The following is a 24,287-nucleotide window of genomic DNA, read 5'->3' as shown; positions in this document are numbered from 1 at the left end:
TGAACATTTATGGAGATGAAACAGTGGATATGAGAACAGTGAGGCGGTGGGTCGTGTGTTTCAGCAATGGTGACAGTGACATGAAAGACAAGTCAATGTTCCAGAGAGCCAGGCAGATTTTTACAAACTTGGCATGCAGGCTCTTGTTCATCACTGGTGAAATTGCAGCGCTGATGTTGGTGACTGTGTTCAGAGTGTTTTGTAGATGACAATTTGCTGTACTGAACAATGTTATTGTGCTCTTTGTATTTATTGTAGCTTCCACAGAAATAAATAGGAGGCATTACTCTCAAAGCAACCTATGCATATCTACGGAATTATTATTTAAAATAGGCTATGTACAGATATAGTCATATAAAACAAACTTCATGTTACTTACAGATCCTTTTAACTAAACCAGTCTCATATTACAGTTCCTCCACTCCTTGCAGACTCAATCTTTCAAATACAGACTGAAATCATGCAGTTTTACCTTGAGCCCAGTTAGTTTGTCTGCTAACTTATTTCAACCAGGCCACAATGTATACAAAACTACTTTTTACATCTATTCTGACAATACTTATTTTCTTCATTCAGGCAAAAATTGTTCTGTACCTAAAGGAATTTCGGGGACTTGTGGTCGGTGTGGTTTGTTTGGATGGGGGTGTCATTGTTCCTTCATCCTGTTCACTCACAGTATCGATTATGGAATGATTGTCAGGAGTTGCAGCTCCACTGCCTTGAGGGGTGGAATGATTACTCACAGGTTCTAGGCGAGAACTAATAGAAAAGAGAATGAAAGGCTAGTGGCTAGCGTTTCACCAATGTCAAATATTCTTGATGCAAACAAACTTTTTAATATGTCAAATAATCTACATTATCCATAAATCCAAGAGAAAAATAAAGCTCAATCTTGAGATTTGATCATGCATCTAAATGGGATAGATATTTCACTAAATCATACACTTTGTCTAATTTTGGGAAACTTTCCAAACTTCTCAACTATTAAAAAAAAAAAAATGGTTTGAAGTACCACAGTCTCCTAATCCTAGGAAGTCATTTTTAATTTTGGTTAAATTAACTATACTGAAATAAAAAAGAACATGTAAGTGTTATTTTGAGTCTAGCCACTCTTACCTTGATCGTGAATGATTGCCAAGCTGATACATGTGTGGGTTATACTGAGCCAGAATAGTAATTGTGTCACACTGTTGTCCAATGATTAATCGAGCCTGTTGCTCTGTAGCATTTCTCAAATTTATTCCATTAAACTACAGAAGAAACAAACAAGAAGTTGTCAAATTTTCAAATGGAAACTAGTAAAATCATTCTTTCAATCTCCTAGTCAATTCAACATTTAAATGTTGACTTATTTCAACAGGTGTAAATAAGACAATAGATGTCCTGCAATGATTCTTAAGTGTCTGAACTCCTTGGAAGGATTCACTAACTTTATTATTTGGCATCCCAAGCATGAGTTTAAAATCCTTTTACTATTGAAAGACATAAATATTCTGTACTGTGTTATGATTTGCTATAACTGATTACATGCAGATTAGTTCAGACTATTGATCAGAAAAAAAAAAAAACAACAAGACTTAAATATAAATTTATATCCATAATCAATTCAGGTCCATTTTCAGTCATTCAAACATGCATTTGCAAAGCAACTCTTTACACATTGTAAAACTCTTTGTACATTGTAAATCGTCTTCCATATATTTATTTAGTGCTTCAGATCAGAATCTTAATGCAGCTGATTTAATTGATTATTTTTTAAACCAGCTTATCCCAGGTATGGATATAACCAAACAATAGTAGCACAAAATAGTAGTACAAGCTAACTGTATTTACTCATCTTATCCTGGAGAGTATGACTTTGGGACTACATTGTTTAAGTACCTAAACTAGCTAATTTAAAATTGACATATAACAACTATAAAAGATGCAAGCAGATCTACCATCAAGACATTTTATACTGATGCCTGACAAACAGCCACTAACAATCACACTTACTGGACTACCACAATATAGAACAACTCTGCCACTTCTCACAATACACAAGCTTTCACAAGGCGTTCTTTTGAGGAAGATAGTTGTTTCAGGACTTGTACGAACAGATTAAAAGTCATAAGAATAGTAAGCAAACAATTACCTCTAGTAACTGATCACCGTACTCAAGTCCAGCTTGATGTGCAATGCTCCCACCTGTTACTTTAGAGACAAATATTCCACCATTTTCTCCACTCACAATGGAAATTCCTAGTGGCTCAGAACCCTTCTGCACTTTAACATGACGTGGCTCTTCCATGTAGGGCCTTTTAGAGGAGAAGGTTAAAACCGATTTGAACAAAATCGCACTTAAACCATAACGAAGTCATTTTTATATGACACACTTTATGGCTGTCTAAGTTGCAATAAAAAAATAAGTTTAAATAGTTACTTAAAAAAAAATTACTGTCAACTGCTGTAAACGCATTCCTTTAACACCATGCAATGTACAGTGGCAGAATTAAATGTATACCAATTACACAACTGCTATAAAGCGTTATGGTAAATATGAATTACAAATAGTATGGGGGGGAAGTTGGTAGGAAATGAACTTCCAGATCCATACTATATAAAAGTAGTTTAGCTACAGTACATAACATGTAATTTACAAACCATATTCCAGAAAGGTATGTGACTATTATAAATGCTGGGAGTCTTTACTGGCCATGAAAATAAATATCATAAATGATGAGACAAATCAAAGAAAAACAATGCACAATATCAGATTTCATATTTGTATGCAGGGAAACATAAATTAGTAATGAAAATTAAGCAGTTGCAAACTCAAGCCATTAAGACAGCAGTTTGCATGGTATCATTACAATTACCATGCAAATTCTCCTCAGGGCAATTATCCAAACGTAAAATAGCACAAAGTGCGCAATACTGCTTGCGAAGGACAACCTTATATCAGGCCAACCTCAAACTCCTTAGTGATGAGAACCTAGGCCTAGGAGCCACAGGAATTCTCAGAAAAGACCTATTACGGAACAGATATCTGAAAGATGGAGAAGATTTGAGAAGAAAAGAACACTTAGAAAAAGACACACAGTAATACAACACCAGTAAGTATAACAAGAAAATGGATCTTATGAAAGAAAATCCTGATACGTTCTCCTTTCCTCCCCCATACTTGGAGATGTATCCACCCATACAAACAGGGCTAGTCCCTCCATGGTGTGAATAAACAAATAGGAGCATCCCAAAAAGTACTGGTTCATGTTACGATTAACTCAACAGAGTCTACATAGTGAAAGGCATCACGGGGTATTCAGAATGGAACTACTTGAAACAGTGATGGATTTAGGTCCCACTAACAGTGACTGCAGGTCTTGGTAGCCCTTCTAGCACACAATTTTAATAGCATTATACTAGTTTTGATAAGTATTAATAGGAGAGTCTTCTTTCCTAACACTTGACTATATAAATTAGATACTCCCTAAGCTGTGCAGACTGTTTCAATTAAGTAATTGAAATCCTGCTGTTCAGATATCTGATGAGTTAAAGGAAGTTAACTGCTACTAACATATGTAGCAAATGAAGGGTGCCTTTGGAAATAGTAGAATGTGGGGCACATGTGAGGGGAGGGAAGAAGACGCAAACTCATAATAAACTATGCTTAATGTTTCACAGTCTTTGAAGGCAAGCATCTGGTAGTCTTCTGCAGCAAGGACATAACAACTTGTCAGTTATTATTGTACAACAGAAAAACTGTCAATTTGAGACAATCTTATCAAATCAACATCACTATTAGAGACAATACCTACCCCTGGAGCTTGCCTATCAGTGCACTGAAGGTATAACAGTTTTGAGTTATTCTGTGTATTATCAAACACACAGGACTAAAATCACTGATGTTATCAGTATTACATACAAAAAATTTTTTACTATCAGCAAACAAGAACCAAAGCAGCCTCTCTGCTCTTTTTCCATTTTTAAAATACATATAGCTTATCTTACCTGAATCATGCTAACTCCCAGAAAACTGGCACTTAATAAACTACTTTTAAAACTACGTAAATCATGACGTAATGTGAAGCCTTTTACTTAATATCACAATGTGATTACATACTAATGGTCCAAAATAAAATTTGTCAAGGTCTAATAGCTGATTGAATACTAGAACTATATTTCTGTTATCTGTCATATCCTTATGTTTCCGCCTACCACATGCATTTTCCACAGGATTGTACCTTAAGATTTTAGTAAATACAAAATGAAAGGCAACTAGTAATGCATATAGTAGGGAAACAAGAATGAAGTAAAACAGAATGGTAGCGTTAAAAATGTATCTAACTTTGGTAAGCAGTGTTTTTAAAATCAAATGAAGCACACTCTTCTACAGTATTCAAACTGCCTGCCAGAATCACTAAACGCTGCTTAGAAATAAGTTGTAATTGATCACATTTCTTTAAATTTTCATTTAAATTGGTTTTCCTAAAAAAAAAAAAAAAATAAAATAGATCAACAGAACAAACTTTTTTTTAATCTGTATTATATGATATGGGGAAAGGCCAAGCAAATTGCTTATATTCTGTGGGGAGGACAAGTGACAAAAAAACAACCATTTAAAGATGCTATCCAGGCATCATCATACATTTGTTTAGGATACATTTAATTCAGAAATACCTATTTTAATAAGCCTTTGTATTTCTGGGATGTGTGGTTTTTTTCCTGAACAAAATAATATTCTTTTGCAACTGAGGGAGTCATCCAGACTTCTGCTTATACATGGTACACCAAGAATAAAAGGGTTGGAGCCTGACTGTATTTTGACCTTCGGATCAATATTAATAAAAAATCTTAATTCCCAGAGATTAGAATGTACATTTTGTACTGGCAAAGCATTATAAGGATATCAAAAAGCTAGCTTTTGCCACTGAACACTATACATAATCATTAGTCATGTGAAAAAGATAATGAATTGTGACTTGGAATTTGCAATTGACAAGTAGAAGAACACTCATATAAGAAAACAAACATAGCACAAAAGTCAAAAAGAAGTATAAAAGCATGAAAAACCCATGAAGACCTCTTCCATTCCCTTTCAAAGTTGCACTGTATGCAGTATATAGTGTCACTACAATAACTTAGTTACAGATTCTTTTAACTACATAAAAAACATTTCATACAACATTTTATAAATAGCTTTTTATTACTACCAGCAAACTTAGGATACAGAATATCCTTATTCCTTCATTCACATTCTTATAGTCAGTCCTTTTACACAAGTTGGGCAATACAAGACAGTCCTAAAGTCCACATAAATGTAATCTATTTCAGCACATCACAGATCTCTTATACTGCCCAGAAGACATTTAGTTGTCTCAGTGTGAAGAAAAGCCTGAATCAGATTTGTGTTTTATTGGCCAATGCTTTGAATTCATACAAACTGTTTCATATATTCAGTCTAGCAGATAGTGATGTCCAAGACTGATACCATAAACAACAAATCTTGAAGGTATTCATAATGAGATGAAAATTCAGTAACAGACAAATTTAATCACCTTAAGAAAACAATATCAGGTTCAAACTGTGCAAGCAGCTATGCAAAGACTTGATGCTATAGATCTTACTGGTCCAGGTACAGCCAAGAGGATCACAATAGATTATTACGTATGGATATATCCTTGCACTAACCATCTCATTTTTATTTATCTGGCTGAACTGAATCAAGGCATAGAAGTTAGAGCACATATTGTACAATACTAAGCCAGTTGATATTTAACTATCAAATATCACTAGGTATTTTATTTAGTTTTCTAGAGTACAGAACAAGCCTATCATAAATAAGCATCTGAGCTCAAGTGAGTGTATCTCAATTTAGACTGTATTTGGCATGGCCATTAATCTAACGTGAAAAAAAGGAAATGTTTATGAAATTCCTTATATTTCTGAACTGAAGACATAGGTTTTAAAGAAGAAATTTATACAAAGATCTCTATGTACTTTGTAAAGAAAAGAAAAACATTAAGTAACAGGAACTCAAATGCATCTCTGTGCCTTCATATTCATCATTTATATCAACTGTTCACATTCCTTCCAAGCCAATAAATGTCCAAGATATCATTGGACACATTCCTATAAAAAGCAAATAATGTGGGGACCTTACCTATCTTTCCTACGTTCTCCAGCAGATACTGGGCTAATGGAAATTCTAGGTAAAGTAGAAAGGGAGTTCTGAGATTGGCTGCTGGCAAAGGAAGATGTTTCCAAGTTAAGAGGTGACTGGGGAGGAGTTATCAAACTGGGACTGCTACATTCAGAGTGTGACAAAGAGCCTACAAAACCAAATCAAAACAAAAACATAAAATCAAGTTAGGTTTTAGTGTATCGCATTTGTCATAATTCAGAGATCTACAGAGACATAGGGAATGATACAGTACACATCTGACCAAACCATTTGCTAGCAATCTGGTAGAGGTAAGGGAAGCCAGTCTTCTAACTTCGGTAACTAAATTTAGACTTTGCAAACTCACTGCCCCTAGTGTTTATATAACAAATGTCCTCTATAAACATGCATATACGTACTGCCATTCTCACCATAGAAAGCTGGTACAGAAAAGGAACATTCAGTAGTTTGCTTCCTCTGAAAAAGCTACAAAAAATACATCTCAAATTGCTAATTATGAAACTAAAAAGACCAACTAACAGTTGCCATTTACTGTAATAGAATTTTTAACGTACAATCAGTAATAAAATAGTATGAAAAATAACACATTTAAATAATTTTAAAAATACTGTAGGTAATTTCACTGTCAAAACATTTAAGACATCATTACACAAGAAAAGTGCAACCATAAAACACAGCTCAATAGTTACTTTTTTGTTTCATTTTTTCTAGTATGTCATGGCCTAGAATCAACTAACAGAGAGGTTTTTGTTAGATTTTTTTTTTAAATTACACTGTATCAAAATACAGATTTTGTAACATTCATAAAATTATTGTATTTAGATTTTTGAGCAACTTCATTTAGTAACTGACAAGGCTTTGAACTGGAAATAGTGAAAATACTACAAATAAAATTACCTCTGTCAGAGCCCATGACGGATCTTGGATATCTTGGCGTTAAAGGGATCTTAATCCTTTCTGTTCTGTACTGCAAGTTACTCGAAGAACCTATTTTTAGAATAACAAAATTATACCTTGCCAAATTTTAAAGGAATAACATGAAAAAAACACATTTACCCTCTACTTTTTCAATAAGCAGAAAAACGGGTTCTGAATTTTTGTAGAAGCATTAATGATTATTCTCATATACATTGTGTCTAATATACTTCTGATAGTTACATGGTGAGTACAAATAGTGCAGTGCAATCATACAGTGCATATGTACAGTTCATTCTTCATTGAAAAATATTTAAAATTTTTGATACAACTACAATTTAATTGAAGTCTAAGCAAGAAACTAACACTTGAGGTTACTAAGAACCCATGGGACTTGACAAAAGGTATTTAAAGCATTTTTATTATATTCTGCTTGGATGAAGACATTATTCCTTGGTACTGTTTCCTAACTGCTGTGACTTTTTGTTGCTGTTACAGCTACAAAGCTGCCATGCTTTATTCAAACGCAATTATAATAACTGATGGAACTCAGGAACACACGCATGCACAAAAAAGGCAGTACGTGATTCAAAGTGAAAAAAAATTCTATAATGTTAAAATGCTTAAACAAAACATACATTTTCTTCAGTTCTATTAAGATACATGTCAATGTATGTTATGTCAATGTCAATTAAGTAAACACAATTGCAACTATTTCCAACAAGATGACTTTTTTGTTCTGGATGCTCTTTCCTTTTCTCATCTCCACCTCAGTAAACCTCAAATATAATTTGGCTGGACATTCCATCTTCATGAGAATACTTTCAAATAGTAATAGGTGTTGAAAGGAGAATTTTGCATCACTCACAAATAATACTTTAAAAGAGACTGTTAACAGCAAATTAAACAAGGCTACTTCCAGGGAACGCCACTGAGCATAAAACTAAAAAAATGAAGCAAAGAAACTCAGGAAGCCTTTTAGGCTTTGCAAACTTTGGCAATTCTGTAAATCATGAAAATAAGGAATTTTCCATTTATTATTATTCTCTTGTATGGAAGAGTCTCACATGACATAAATCAGAAAAGCAAGTTACCAAGTCTTGCACTGGATGGCAGTGAATTTGAGCCATGAGATGCTCTTGTACGTGGATTTTCAGAGTATTCATTGGAGTGCTTATGACTCAGGTCCAAGCTCAAGCGACCTTGATGCTGGGCACTACATGAAAACAAAAAACAGGGCAACAGTCAGAACTGGGTGAAGTGCCTCAGCAAACAATAAATTAGCCAACAGACAATTTTGATTATCCTTATCCTGAGTAAAATGAATTCTCCCCTACTTCTCACTTCCTAATTGCCCTGTCATTTTACTAATTAAGACAACTCAGAGAAAAGAGAGCCTAAAGTGCTTTAAAAAAAGATGGAAAGACTTCGTTCAAAAGATTAAAACAAACAAACAACAACATTACAAAGTAGTTGATTAAAAAAGTAATTTCTTTTTCAGCATTAGTCACCAGAAGAGGAGGGAAAGACAAACAATCAGTTTCTGAAAGACATGAAAGCAATTGGCAAATCATGCTATTGAGAAGTTTGAGTCTAATAGTGTTTCACTCCACACTGAACAAACCAGCTACCTGAAGCAATTTCATCCTAACGCGAACAAAAACTTAAGGTGATAGAAAGTTCAAAACACCTGGGATGCAGATGCTGATGGCATATTTGGCTGGCAACGGATGGGCAATTGTTGGTGTGTACTCTGTGGCTCCACGCAGTATAGATGGGATTTCGCATGACCGCAGTTACTGCAGGGCATGGTGCTAAGCTTCTTGGTACAGTACCTGTTTAAGATGACAGAAATACACTCTTACCAACATTACTAGCATATAAATTACAGGTATATTTAATACAGTATATTTAAATAGTTGCATAATTATACATTGTTGTTTACATTTATGTTTATCTATAATTATAATTTATCACCATATAGGCAAATAATAATTCCATGCTTTTTAAGTACAACGTAGTATTTTGAATCTGGATTATAATTTTCTACCGTCAGTAAATTAAGTGCCTTGGGACTACAGAAAAAAAAATCATTCACATCATTTTCAAATATACTTAAAACACTTTGTTTTCAACTGTTAAACTTCTTTATACAGCAACAAGAATCTCATTTTTCTCTCTGTATAGTCATCTGCCAGAAACAGAAGTTTTTATTCCTATACTTGAACTATCTGCAGTTAAAACCATTTGACCATTCTTGTTCTTCTGTTGTCTTAGAATCCCACTTCTGACATGTCTGATGGTTTTGGAATGCAGTATTTCATATCTATTTATTCAGAAAACGTATTACTTAAGCTGTTCATTGAAATCACTCATCCTTTAGTACTCTATTTGATCAATTTCCTCTTAAATGACTATTCTAGCATAATATGCTACAGCAAAAACTTGCATTTCAAGATATATCATCTAATGTAGATTTGATTTGAGTAGGTTATATAACACAAAAGAAGGAAAGTGACATGAAAAAGAGTAACAAATCACAGAACAAAAGTTTCTTTGAGCTGATATACAATTGAGCATGCATTTACATTCTGAAAACTGGATGGGACGACTGGGTCTGAAACTGCCCGTTATTCTGTATACACAAGTCATTACCTCTGACATAAACTTAAATAAGTTTGCCATAATTTTGAATCTTAGCAGCAACTTATGGATTGCAGAAAAAATTGAGGGTAAATTCATAAAAATCAATGTTTTCTTGGACTGAAAATCAAGTATCAAATGTAACTGCTGAAACTAACTACACAGTGAAGACTGAACAATCCACCTGTCAACAGGTCTAATCAGGGCTAACCAAAATGCATCCTGACCGGTTTAAAATAACTGGTGTACAATAACCTCATTAGCTCTTCAAAGCACTCTGTTTAGTCTGTGCCAACTTCAAAGCAGTTAGTTTGGATAACTGAGACAACGTGCTTTCAGTTTTCCATCTTACCTGATCATATTGATTTTTGTGTGAGCTGCTTCTGAGACTCTTCTTCAACAGCTTTGAATCTCAAATACGCTAACTTTTAATCTTTAATTTAGATACACTAAGATCACAACCAATTGGGGCATTCTATCTCATATACTCCAAGAACACAGTTCCCAATAGATAGAGACTAATATGCGACAATTTCTGAATATCAAGTCTTTTTGCTTTGAAGTACTTCAGAATCTGACTGTAGGTAACATGCAGGCTGCATCCACTTACTGTTCACTTTCAAAATATCTGGAAATCTTATTTGTCTCCCTATGCACAGGCTACAAGTTGTTCACCACTGATACATTTGAAATTCCTGTACAACACAGAATCAGATGAAACAAATCCTTCAGATGAGAGCTGTTCAGTTTCTTTGATGGTTCTCCAACACATTAGACTTCTTTACAGTCCATAAACTGAAAATATCATGTTCAGATTACAAAAGAACAGGAAAACATGTTTTGTATTTCATATTTCTTTTGCCTTATCTTGACTGATATAGGCAGATTCCTTGCAGCATTCCAAGAAAGTAGATATGAGTTCTTGCCTAATTCTAGGGAAGATATTTAGAATATAAGAATGTAACTGAGCTTACTTCTGGAATACAGTAATTAACAGGGTGAAATTTTACAGTTAGTATTCAGGATCTCAGGAAGCAAGTCCATGCTAGACATCTCTGACTGCAGTAAAAAGAGGCACTTGCCATCCACATCAGCATCACTCACCTGATGACATGCCTCCAGTGTACAAAGTGGAAGACACAAAACCATCACTATGCCTAGCAGAACGTTTTGGTGAATACAGTGCCCATTCCTGTACCTCTGGAGACAGGTGTTCCTCACTAGCTGGTGTATATTTTTGCACCTACAAAACCAGAAAATTTGATTAAAGGCAGTTGGAGATAACAGAAGAAAAAAAAACCTTAAATTCCATAGGCAATAATCAACTTCAAATCTTTCAGTACGTATTCCAGAATATGCTTGCCACCACTTAATATGACAAGATATAACATAGTTGTTATATCTTTATTTCATCTTCCACTAGTATTATTCATTTCTACCCCTTCTTCCTCCAAGCCTCCAGTTGTTACTACTTTGTAAGCTTCTTAGGCCAAAGTTTGAAACTTATCTGATATATTTTCCATCAGTACAGTACACCTGAGTTACACTTCTCCTTCAAAATACTACTATCACAAAATATTTCAAACTTAGATTGCATTCTTTAGCATACGTACTCCATATTACTTTAGCCACTATTGCAAGTGTTGCCAAATGAGAGCTGGCTAATAAGCCACAAAATATTTTCCTCTAAGTCTGCATAATGACATCATCAACATAATGATACATGTTGTGGAGCCATTGTAGTTTATGTTCTGTATGCAGTGAACAGACACTGGTGTGTCAGCCACTCTCCCTAGCTTTGTACCATCAGCAAACTTGATGAAGGTGCATTCTATCCCTTCACCCAGGTCACTGATGAAAATGTTGAGCAAGACCACACCCAGACTTAGCGTAGTTTTAGTACACAAAGACCATTCCATCAAAATCATTTTCAGAGTGAATGGTCTCAACTCAGAGGCACAATACCACCACTATTCTCTAGTCAACAATTTTAGAGTTAAATCCCTCATTACTTTCTTAGATACTGGAGAGAAACTAGGGGAGCTGGAAAAACAAACAAAAAAAAAACAACACAGAACTCAGACTTAATTTAACCCTAGAGATGGAAATGAGCAAATACCTCAGGTAACCTTAAAAAAAAAAAAAAAAAGAATTTCTAAGTCTGTAATATAATTTTGTTTGTCTCCATAGATTAATACTTATATGATTATTCTGGCATAGCAAGGTACAGAGCAGGAAAGGTGAAGAAAATGACATTCTAAGTTCTTTTGATGTTGATTAGATGCAAGGAAAAATAACTTTAAAACTTGAGATTTCAGGTGGCAAATACACATTGCACTTTTTTTCCAAACTGAACAAACCTGAGATGGTGGACCCAAAACTACATTATTGACTATTCTACTTCATTTTATGTGGTCAGTTAAACAGTCTAGTCATCCTAGATCACAGAGAATTTTTTCTCGACCTTCCCTGGTAGGATGTTACCCAAAATCTCCACAGTCAAATTTATTTAAACAAATGACAGACCTACTTTGAACAATGTTGCTAAATCATATTCTTATAAACATTCCATCTTTATAGTGCAATGAGTATATTGCTCTGCCAATTTCAGATTACATCAGCACTTATGTAGACAGAGAAAATAAAAAACGTCACTATGAATGGTAAATCTTTTTCCCCTAATCTGTAGATTTGAGCCAAAGAGATTTCTGAAGCCTTTGGGTAAGCTCCTACTTACAGGAAAGAGCCCTGATCCTCCACAGAAAACAGTGAAAATCAAAATGGAGTTACAAAATAGAACCCAATCATTCTGTTTGGTGGTCTTGTATTTTGTGATACTTGCAACAATTGAAGGAGTAGCTCCTCAAGGGACTTGGATTTTGTGAATGGGCTTCGTATTCACATCAAAGCCAAAAAAAAAAACCAACAGATTTTCATAGCAAAATTTTACCTGAAGCGCAGGATTAGGAATGGGCATAGGGGCCATTTTATGTCTCAGAGCAGGAGCAGATTTTGGCCTTGGCCTTTTTATCTCTGGCTCTTCAACTCTTTGAAAGCCGATGTCATCTTCACAGGATTTCCTTGAGGAGAGATGAGTACAGTCAATTCCCTCCTCACGATAATAATTTCCAGCATTCCTGTTGCGCCCCTTGAGAGTAGCAGAGTCTTGTTTAAGTGCCAAGGAAACTGGAGCTTGGGCAGTGGCTGGGCTGGTAGGTGGTGATCCAGTTGTTACTGTAGACTCTGAAGCAGAGCTTGCCTGCTGTTTATGTTTAAATTTGATGGAGTCACTTCTCTTAGGAGGAGTTGGAGGAGTTGAAGCCACTTCAGCTTTTGATGGCTGAGGTGAATGGCCTGTCACCTGATTTGGAGAAAGGTACTCTGGCTTAGGAGGAGTTGGCGGCCTTTTGAAAGTATCAGGATCAAAGATAGATTTCCTTTGTTTTGGCTTTTTGTACACAGAAAACTTTTCTGTTTCTGTTGCTGAGATATTAACCATGACTTTCGGCCAGGTACCACCACTATGCTTAGTACCGTGTCCTTTGTCAAATGTAGTCTCAACCACCATACAGTCATTATCTGTAGGTTCATAAGGCAGCCTCCTGTTGTCCAAGTCAACAACTCCATAGCCTCGGTCCCCATATGTCTCTGGGTTGAAAGAGCTGAGACTATGTTCTGAATTACTGTGGCAACTGTGCACTGTGTTCCTATGAGAGTCTACTCGTAACGTGTTGTTAGGGAAGGGTTTGTGATCACAAAATGAACGACTGCCCTGATCATTCTGGTCTTTCTTGACATCCATGATGTCTGGATTGAAAATGTCAGTCTGTGTTGAGCTGTTGAGTTTCAGATTTCTTTTGTTTTGGGCTTGTATCTCTGATGCATGAACCCTACAATTTGATATTTTTTCTGAATCCTTCAGATTTTCAAATATATTTTGACCACTCCAAGATGAACTCTGAGGAAAAACCTAAAAAAGAACCAACAAAAATTAAAAGCACAACAACAACAACAACCTACCACATAATAACCTTAACTAAGTCTGATTTCTATTTAATTTCTGCTTAGCACAAATTATATTCTAGTCTTCTTTATTTACTTCAACCTGAATCTGCATATGCGTGGATACATTTGGGAAAAATTTAATAAAAGTCTTGCAGATTCAAAGCAAAAGATGGATAAAATGAAGCCAGATTTTTCTCTGAAACAATTTCAAAAGGGCAACTCTACATGGTGGCAGAAGCACTGAGCAAACAGCAAAAGGACCTCAATACTACTTCTATTTCTGTTCAATGACACTAGTAATCATCTTTCATTGCCCACTGCTTCACAAACATTTCATTTTTTTTTCCAGTTTCTTAAAAACTCAAGCTCTCACAGGCTGGAATTATCACTGACTGAACCTTTTTGACAGGTCCAGTGTAATGGGATTCTAACCGAAACAATATTTTTATAACACTAAGTTTGAAAAAGAACTAGTACTTATCCCTGATGATAGAGTTCAGTTTTCTGTGCAACTCCCTCCTGGCCAACAGTAAACTATAGTCAGGAAGCAATTTATCTTTCACGAACAAAACTGCTGCAGCAGTTTTGAAGCAGAAAGCAGTAAGAAAGAAACAACTGTGCTGACAGTCATTTAGTCATTTAGACCAGCAAAGAAATGGGGAAAAAAAATACGAGCAATAAATAAATTTTATTTCCTACCAGAAGGCACAATGTCTTTACTCTGGAAATAACTATTTAGTGTACCATCACTGAAATACATCCAGATGATCTTGTTATTAGCAAAGACTTTCCCATGGTGATATATTCATTTTTAATACACTCTTTCCTTAAGAAGATAAATCTGTTAAAGAAAATTCTGCAAGTTTAGCTTTTCCTACTCACCTTCAACAATGACAGAGTAAGGGAATCCCTGCAGTTTCGTAACAAAGCTTCACATTCATTAAGTGACTTATTATCTAGTGCAATGCCATTGATCTACATATAAAACAAAACAAAACCAAAAAAAAAACAAAAACAAAAAACAAAACACAATTGAGATACATAAAATGAAAGCAGCAGATGGAGAACACCTAAAGGTATCGCCTCTGAGAGAGGGAAAGCATGGTTTTGTGTGTCATGCACATAACTGAAGTCAGGTTGACTATATCATGCATTTACCTATTCTCCACTAGAAGCTTAGTCTCCTATATATTTTTATTCCTAGTAGAGATACTATTTAGTAACACTTGTTTGATTACGTTAGACTTTATGCATTTGTATGTCCGTAGTAATGACATTTTGTCTCACAGGAGCTCATAAATCATAAATAAAAAAATACAAATCAGAAGAATGTATTCAGACTTACAGCAATTATTCTGTCTCCCACAGTAAGGGAACCCTCTTTGGCAGCTGGGCTTCCAGGCACAACAGCAGCAACAAATATTCCATTTTCTAGACTTACTCCACTATCTGAAATTCACAGATAAAATAAACATTAATTTACTCCTGCAATTCAAATAACTACAAATATGACCTGCATACAGGATTAAGAAATATAACTACCAAAGCAAATGAGATCTCAATCTCTAACAACCCTTCCAAAGAAAGGCAAAAACATGAAAATAGAGATTTGGGGTATCCCAGAACTTAATGTGATTATACACACTAGAACTGACTGGTTGGTTTAGCTTTGTAGAAGTGTGAAAATAAAATTCATTATATTTATGGAATAAACCTATCACAAATATGATCATTCTTAGTTTGATGACAAAAGTTCATGAAAATCACTATCTAGTAGGTAGTAACAGCTGAAATGAGTTTTAAATAGAAGCTCAGAACACGCACTTCAATTTCAAGACATGGTTGGATGGACAAATGGGTACCATTTACATCCAGCCTTCATATCCATTACCTTTATGCCCAGAAACATTGATGTGAAGTGGTGTTATCACTCGTCCACCCAAGGACTTCCTTCTTCGAACCACCATGTTAATAACACCTCCTCCATTTAAGACAGCTTTTATAACTTGCTTTTTATCCTTATTAGTAAGATCGACATCATTTATCTTCAGCAACCAATCATTTACTCTGGCAGATAAATAGAAATAGGAAGAAGCCATTGTTACAAGCATGCTGGATGTAGCACATACATAACATTCAGGAAAAGGGATACAATGGAATTGATATCTTAAAATGCTAATCCTCAATTATCTAAATATTTTAGGTATTGGTCTTGTCAGTGCTATTTCCTCATCAATATTACTAAGGTAGACATGGTCAATTATAAAAAAAGAAATAGTCAAAACTGAAGACTTTGTAATATGCTCAATATTTTGTTTATGATTAACAAAAAGACATACCTTCCAAAGTAAAACCCTACCTTAATCGACCATCCACAACACTTCCTTTGTCTACTTTGGTAACAAAGATCCCACAGTCTCCAGGGAGGTATGGTTCATTCACACCTTCTGCCACATCAAAACCAAGTGCTTTCAAGTCCATATCGTCCTAATAAAAAATATTAACAAGAGACTCAATTGTACTGATAATTACATTGTGCCTTTGCCTGCTCACAAGAGGCATTTCTTTAAGCTCATATGTCCTCATATTTACAAAGTATCTTTTACGGATAAATTCTTGTATTTTTTACTTCAATATATAAGTTCACAGTTTCATTGGGCATTAGACCATAGGGCATTAGGACAATCATTCATAGATCATAGTATCATTGTACTAAGTAAATATTATTTCTCCCATTTTTGAGCTGAGTGATAATGCAGAATACTGGCATAAGCAGACAGGTTATGCTGAAGCAAAAATAAAGTGATTTAGACTTATTCACTTCCATAATCTCCACACAGAAATTAAAATGCTGGTAAGGTCAACAAGGATTTCCTCATGTATCCTATCAAGGTTGGCACCATATCATTACTACAATTTGATGTCTAGATGCTGTTGTAAGTGAAAGACAGCGTGGAAGACTGTATGTATGCATGTTCTACAGGGTCAAAAAATGACCACTAGCAAACAGTGAGCTGCATCTATCAAAAATTTTAAATAGAAAATGATACACAACTTGAATAAAGAACAGTGAAATATGAACTCCAGACTACAATGAGGAAAAATAAAATGAAATTCTACAATTAGAATAATAAAAGGATGAAGAAGTTTTCTTCACGGTGTAGGAGATTAGCATCCTTTCAACACAGAAGTCTAAACTGAAGGGCAATGCTGCACTAAAATAATGTTCATTCAAATTTACTACCATATCTGAGTAGGAAGCGGTGAAATAGTTTCACGTTAGTGCTTAACTATTCCATGCACAGATAATAAATGATGTTGCCTTCTAAAGTAGGTGCCATTGCATCTTAAGTTTGTGCCAAATTACTGCCATTTCTGTGATAAATCACCAATTTTAAGAATACAGGATTTAACTTCGCAAGAGGGAGAACTATTTTTATTTATACTCAGTATGAAAAAAAGAAAAAGTTTGTACGTTAATAACTTGTTTTTGTCAACTTGTTTCATCTAGATGTTACTTGAAATGTGCCTGGCTCCCATCGCTAAAGAGAATTAAAAAAAAAAAAACCAACGCATATAGCATCAAGATGTTATAATAGACTTCAAAATTGATCAATATACAAAATAATGCAGTTAGCATCTTTGACTCACTCTGTCTTTTTCAAATTCCACTACTTCTGTTTCCCACTCCAGAGAATCTGTGTCTATGGCTGAGTCATGGGAACTATGGGCCATCAGTTGACGGAATCTGGCCTCCTTTTCCAACTGATTCTCCATCTTCTCTCTAAGGAAATAAAATACTTATATACACAGAGAAGCCTTTTAAAAAAAATGATGCATAACATTATAATTGTGAGATGTTTTCTAAGTAAAAAAAAATCCAAGCTGTGCCAGAAAGCTGCCCTCTCCTTCTATTTTTCCAGTATCCTTTGGCTGCTGCTGAATATTTTCATTTTCTATATATCATGCTAACTCACTTTAACTTTTTTGTTGTTTGCATTGCTTTTGTATGGCTGTTATGTACAACTAGAATTCCTACATAACTCTTCCAAACTGCATCTAATTTACCCTCAGATGAACCGCAACAGTACGCTTACATGTGCGCATAATATCAAAAGCAAAATCTTCTCAACAAATCATTGACGTAACATATAATGTTTTGGTTTTTTTTTTTTGTTGTTGTTTTTTTGCATTCATAAACTAAGGAGATTACAGTTGAGAGGAACTAAACTGCAATTAATCCAACTTCAGTGAAAGAGTTCATTTAAATGTATCTCCACAGTAAAATTCTTAAAAATCTTTCTCATTAATATGATAAAACAGTTAAAATTGGAGGACTTAGAACCTCATACTTCCACATAAGTGAAAACAATTCTAGTGACATATTGCTCATTCACAGATGCAATTAATGAACCAAAGTTTTTATCACAAAGATTCCACAGATTTTAATATATCCTACAACATACTTCAGTTCCTTCAGTTCACGCACAGCATCATTTTTCTGCTTCCTCATGTCATCCAGATTGCGAAGAGCTTCAGCCAAGTCACTCACAGCTCGGTCCCTCTCCCTCCGTAAGTTGTCACACAGAGTCCTTTAAAAGCAAAAAAGTAGTTTCACAAAATCTCAGAGAAAAAATAATAAAATAAAAAAAAAAAATGAAGCAGAAAAAATTACATACTCTATGAAAAAGCTTGTCAGGATAACTGAAGCTTTCTTCACCTCTTACAATACTTTATTTTTACTGATCTTCTTTAGAACAGAAAAAAATTCCAGTGAAATTTTTTCCCTTAATTCCTTACATGTGTCTAATAACAAGATAGGTATCCTTTGTCAGATATCCCCAAAGGTAAATAATTATTTGAAGGACTATAGGCATAGCAAAGTATATCAGGACTAAAATAAGCCTTCATTTGTCATTCGTAGCCAGCAGTGCTGATAGGCTCTCTGATATTTACTTAGAGACATGTTATGGTGATAAAAGAACAGACAAAACAAAATGTCTGGTAACATGCTCTCAAATTCAAACAAACAAATCCACTGATAGTTAATGCACAAGTTCCAACAAGTTAAAAAAATTGCAAGCAAAATCCAGTAAGTTCTAGAACTTCATTAGCTGCACAGAAGGTATTACAATATATCTGTAATGTACCAGCTAACATTTATTTACCGTATACTTTCCCTTTCTGCAACAATCTTATCTCGCTCTTGGAAAGCCCAGTCTCTCCTGCACTTGGCTACTTCTGCTTCCTGGACAGCTTCCTTTAGTTCTTGTGACATAGCCTCATATTGTTTCCGAAGCATTTCAATTTCTTTGTTTGCTCTTTCTATGTCTAAGGTAGCAGAATCTTGTATCTAGGAATTAAGAAACATAGGTAAGGATAGGCACAACTTTTAGGTACTCACTATTTACTGGGACAACAATTTCCACAAATAAGAATCTCACTTCAAAATAACATCAATGAACACATTATATTTCAGAGGTAACACACCATGCTTATATCCTGCTCTACTTAATACTCAAGATCCTTCAAGAATTCTTAGGAATTTGATACACTATTATGAGTAGTTATAATACAGATTTCCTGCACTAACGTCTGTTAACTGCCCTGGGACTATGCTCTCCCTCTCTGTCTACAGAGAGAGATACAGATATATAGTCTTCGTAATAAGAATGCGTACAAATTAAAACATTTACAATCATATTTCATTTAACTTTGGTTATTACATGCTAAAACCAGCTAACGTTCTAAACTGGTCACAGGCATGAACACCACACAGTATAGAGGGCATCAAGCCTACCAGCAGGTAATAAGCTGCGAAGAAACCTGCTGTGTTACAATATTTTATTGACTTTATGTATTTTTTAATTTAAAAAAATAAACCAGAACAAAAAAAGCCCTGAAGCTTAACATGAAGTGTGACTGTATATCACTATTTCTTAAAGAAGATACATGCATTTATACAAATATCTTCTACAGTGACTCCAGGCAAAGGAAAAAACACCCAGAATGCCCAGATTTTGATCAAGTCTCATAAAAATAACTGATTCCTAATAGCTAAGAAGGAAAAGTCATCAGTAAACAACTGCAATACCTGACGGGCTTGATAGTATTCCCTTAATAGATGGTCCCTTTGGATTATGGCTTCTGTTCTCTCTTTCCTGGCAACATCTCTTTCTTCCTTCACTGTCTCTATATCCTTGCAAGCTTGATCAAGCTCCTTCTGGGCCTCAGCTTTGTCCTTCACTTCATGACAGTATTTTTCCAGCAACTCATTCCTCTCACAAATTGCTCGATCTCTTTCCACTAAAGCTGAGTTCAGCTCCTAAAACAAGATCCATTGTTCACAGCAGGTTAAGCACAGAAGGAATCAGTTCATCTTTTCAACTGCATATACACTGATACTTTAAAATCCTAGAGAGTCTGCAACAGACATTCTGAAAAAGGGAGCAGAATAAGACTGCACTTACATTACATACAAGAAGTATTAGCAAAGAATATTAAGTGTGGTATTACAGGTTTCACATCACCAGCATGTCCAGCAAATTGATTTGACAGAACAAAGAAGAAATACATTAAGTAATATGTGTCTCATGAATGACTTGCAGTACATTTCATGTATATGTTCAACTGCAGAGGACTAGAAACAAGAAATAGGTATTTTAGTATGTTTCTATAAAGAGTGAGGCATTGAAACAGTTGAATTTCAGATTTTTAGGTGCTCCAACTTTCTAGGAACATTCAGCAAGAGCTACAAAGAAGCCTTTCTATATAAAGACACTCTTTTGAGCTGGAAAGCATTTATATTTTTATTTTAAAAAATTTATCAAAGATAGCTGACATCTGAAAAGCGAAGGCAGAAAAGCATCCAATGCGTAAAGATAGAAAGACAAGAAAGGCATCATGCCACATTCTCTACTTTACCCTGTGATTTGCATAGAATAAAATTGTATATTTAAAGCATAGAAGACAATTATTCTATAATTGGTTTTGTGTTATAACATCTAATTAAGGCTATTCAAGTTGTTAAAACAGTTCTGTAATTGCTTTAAAACAGGTAATTTTGTGCAAAAGCAGCAGGTAAGTTGTAGAATTAATGTTTCAGCTTGTGAATTTTGAAGATATCATTGAATTTCAATTAACAGAGAACTCAAGCTTGGGTTTTGGGTTTTTTTGTTGTTCTGTTTGCTTGTATATTTTTGACTTAACATCAGTAAAAGCTTCAGTTGCTCAATAAATGAAGAGAGAAATTCCCAACCCATATGGTCATGCAAACAAATTTCAGTAATGAAAGCAACATTTTGCAGTTTAACTATTGTGCAACCAAGTACATGTCTTAAACTCACACAAAAATATTAATTCTTTTCTAGCATGCAGCAGAGGAGAAAGTCACCACAGTATCAAGAGAGAAGACCCTTAATTGAAGAAGAATCTAAGGTACTCTACAACGATTGGGGAAAAAAGCCCAGAACATTCTGCCATAGTTTATTCCAGTATGCTTGGTATAAACTATGTGAAGAAGAGTAGTTGTTGCCTCCAGTGGTCAGTAGTAAAATTTCACTTCTGTCTTTTCCTGTGGCAACTGCACAGAACTACATGTCAGCATAAATCATCGGCCATTTAGCACTGGTAAGAGCAGATACTGTTGTGAAACACTACAGTGCTTTGATCTTAATAAAGCTCTAAAATGCTAAATTAGCCTTATGTTTGAAGCAGTTTTTGCATTTGAAAACGATACAATAATCTCATATAGGACAAAACACAACAGCTCTGTTAAACAGAAGGGAAGGCTGACTGCCAATAATTTTGAATTTAGACATTAAATTAGGAAACTGACTCGATCAGTAACTGCTCACAATGAAATATTTAAAAATAATTCCTCCATTTCAGCAGCTTTTACATTTCTTCTGGATAAAAGGTAAACATACACAAGCTTCACAAAAGGAACTACATTTAAAACCTAAATGTGCTACCACAACCATTTACTGAGTATGGGGTAATGGCATGTAAAGCTGCTATACAGCAGAAGGAGTGCACTGCACAAAAGGCACAATTTGGCAAGCACCAGAGCAACCAGTTTCATATAGGAAAATCCTGCCTACACAGGGACATCTTGTGGGATACTACTTGAAATGATTACTTGATCGATAACTTTTTTCGACCTTTTCAACACCTGCCTTGCCAGAGCTAGAAAATCCCTTATCCACCAAACGCAACTGCAGCAAGCCAATACAACGTTCCAATACAGGAACATACCTGATCACAAGCACAAGAGTCACAGCTACAGGAAAGGAAAAACAAGAACGAAAAGAAAACTCATAATTGTGGCATTTTACACAGTTTAGCACACTACAGAGTTATTTCAGCTTTCTGATGGGCCTGTTCTGGGGAGTGAAGAAAAATGCATGTCTGCAGCCTCTCAGTATCTCATTCACCAGTCCTAGGCTCTTTCCATTCTTTCTCAACCAGCCATTCAAGATGGCCATTTTAGTAGGAGGGAACAGACATATATTTTAAATCTTCTTCTCCTTTTTATGGAAGTACTTTGGAAAACTACCCACAGTGCCAGGAAAAAATACCAGGATTATGTGAAGCAGGTGTGCAAGAGAACTACCACTGCCATCAGTATTTTTAAGCTCAGGGAGGGTAGATTCAGGTTAGATAAAAGGAAAAAAAACTTTTACAATGAGGGTGGTGAGGCAGTGGGACAGGTTGTCTGGTGATGTGGTTGATGCCCCACGCTTGGAGACTTCCAAGGTGAGGTTGGATAAGGCCTTGGGCAACCTGATCTAGCTATGGCGTCCCTGTTCATCGTAGGGGAGTTGGACTAGATGGCCCTTAGAGGTCCCTTCCAAGTCTAAGGGATTCTATGATTCTATTCCTTACTAGCTACTCTGATTCCACTGAAATTAATATAAAAATTTTCTATTGGTTTACTAGCTTTGATTAAGGTAGAACAGGTACAAAACATGATTTGTACAAAACCTCACTGTACAAGTTAAGATGTGTAGCAAGGTAATTTTGAATTCTTAAACTGAGAAATTAGTTATTTTTAAAAACTCTTATGCCATGCATCCACATTAAGCCCCTTAAGAGTGTAATTTAAGAAAAAAGCTCCATGCCTTCAATTTAATAAAGAGCATTTTGTTTCCCTGTAACGTTATGGAAGAAAAAAAGGTAAAATGGAATCTACAGACAATGGAATACACGCACTTGTACATATTTGATGCTAAATTAAATATTTCTAATAAAAACAGTGAAGTGCTTACAGGCAGCCAAAATGAAACAGAGTAGCAAGCTGTGTTTCAGAAATTTTAGCAGCATTGTTATAACGTATTTGTATTATAAACATTTCAAGAACATACTGCTGAAAGAAGTCCAGGTTTTGCATACTGCAAGGTATACATCAACTCAAGTGAAAACTATTATCTTCAAAATATCCCTTAATCCTTTAACTGAAAGCAAAGCAGGAGTGAAAATGAGTAAAAATATGTCTACCAGTGAAGGCTTTGCATAAATACTGAGACTTTCTATCACATAACGTCTTAAGTCAGAGTAAAGGGTATCCAGTGGTTCCTCTGGAGTTTAAAACAATGAATGTTGAGAACTATTTATTTATTTTTAATAGATATTGTTACTTGTGAAGGTCTGTAAGGTGAACTTAATACAGGAGAGCTTTATAATGAGCAGAAGAAAGTTAAGCCAAGTAAAGAAAAAATTTCAACTGACAGTCTACTCAAACATGGAGCTTAGTAAATTGACAGTAAAATGGACTGTTACAAGAGAACAGTTAGAGGGGGAACATCAGTACGAAATTCCTCTTTGCAACGCAGTTCTGTTTTCCATCAATTGGTTATACATTTCTAACTCTAGCATCAGTAATGCATACTTATTTCCCTTCCCCATCAAAACAATAGCTTAGTACCTGTCTTAAAGCTTCCATCTCTTCACTAGCCACTCGTTTCTCAGAAGAAGTGTTCTTCAGTTTGGACTCTGCAAGCTCCAGCTCTGTTTGAAGCTTATCTACCTCTTTGATTACTTGATCTCTCTCACTCATTATGAGGCGGTATTCATTGAAAACTGAATCCCTTTCTTCCTTGTATTTTTCTGAATCCTTTGCTGCTTTCAGCTGCATTGTTTTGAACCTTGTCACCTCTGACTGTAATCGCTCCATCTCTCTCTGCAACTCTTTGTTTTGGGCTGTGGCGTTGCTTAGTTCCTGCTGTACTGACTCAAATCTAGGAACAAGTAGAAATGTCAGTAAGATACTTATACCTCACTTTCCCTTTTTCATATATTAAGGATTTTGTCAGATAATCAAATGTATCCATAGGTAAAAACACAACTTCAGTGGACATCCTAGACATCAGACAGTGCTGCAAAATATAATTTAGACTAATTATTGCTTTTGGAATATCAGTGTGAAAGGGAGAACCTGTATGAGGAACTGAAACAAAAATTTTTAGAAATTAGAATTAATTTTATTATTAAAACAGATTTACAATATGTTTTCAAAAAGAAATGCAAAACATCACCATTTTTGATAGCACAAGCTTAATGT

General features: G+C 35.1%; 1 protein-coding gene across 1 annotated transcript in view; it reads right to left on the bottom strand.

Annotated features, from left to right (window-relative positions):
• DLG5 (discs large MAGUK scaffold protein 5) overlaps window positions 1-24,287 on the bottom strand; it is a gene marked incomplete at both ends in the record, with an annotated part of 103,852 nt that overhangs the window by 12,239 nt on the left and 67,326 nt on the right. Inside the window, 19 exons of the mRNA XM_079536557.1 lie at window positions 595-759; window positions 1,117-1,250; window positions 2,135-2,297; window positions 2,951-3,028; window positions 6,143-6,311; window positions 7,061-7,150; window positions 8,173-8,294; window positions 8,769-8,913; window positions 10,826-10,964; window positions 12,672-13,691; window positions 14,609-14,701; window positions 15,072-15,175; window positions 15,618-15,793; window positions 16,086-16,213; window positions 17,378-17,510; window positions 18,193-18,318; window positions 18,895-19,079; window positions 19,821-20,051; window positions 23,652-23,964. Coding sequence (XP_079392683.1) covers window positions 595-759; window positions 1,117-1,250; window positions 2,135-2,297; window positions 2,951-3,028; window positions 6,143-6,311; window positions 7,061-7,150; window positions 8,173-8,294; window positions 8,769-8,913; window positions 10,826-10,964; window positions 12,672-13,691; window positions 14,609-14,701; window positions 15,072-15,175; window positions 15,618-15,793; window positions 16,086-16,213; window positions 17,378-17,510; window positions 18,193-18,318; window positions 18,895-19,079; window positions 19,821-20,051; window positions 23,652-23,964 — 3,714 coding nt within the window. The remainder of the gene's footprint in view (window positions 1-594; window positions 760-1,116; window positions 1,251-2,134; window positions 2,298-2,950; window positions 3,029-6,142; window positions 6,312-7,060; window positions 7,151-8,172; window positions 8,295-8,768; window positions 8,914-10,825; window positions 10,965-12,671; window positions 13,692-14,608; window positions 14,702-15,071; window positions 15,176-15,617; window positions 15,794-16,085; window positions 16,214-17,377; window positions 17,511-18,192; window positions 18,319-18,894; window positions 19,080-19,820; window positions 20,052-23,651; window positions 23,965-24,287) is intronic.

Source organism: Tetrao urogallus (genome assembly GCF_951394365.1).
Source record: "Tetrao urogallus genome assembly, chromosome: 5".
Lineage (NCBI taxonomy): Eukaryota > Metazoa > Chordata > Aves > Galliformes > Phasianidae > Tetrao > Tetrao urogallus.
This window is presented reverse-complemented; position numbering and strand designations above follow the sequence as displayed.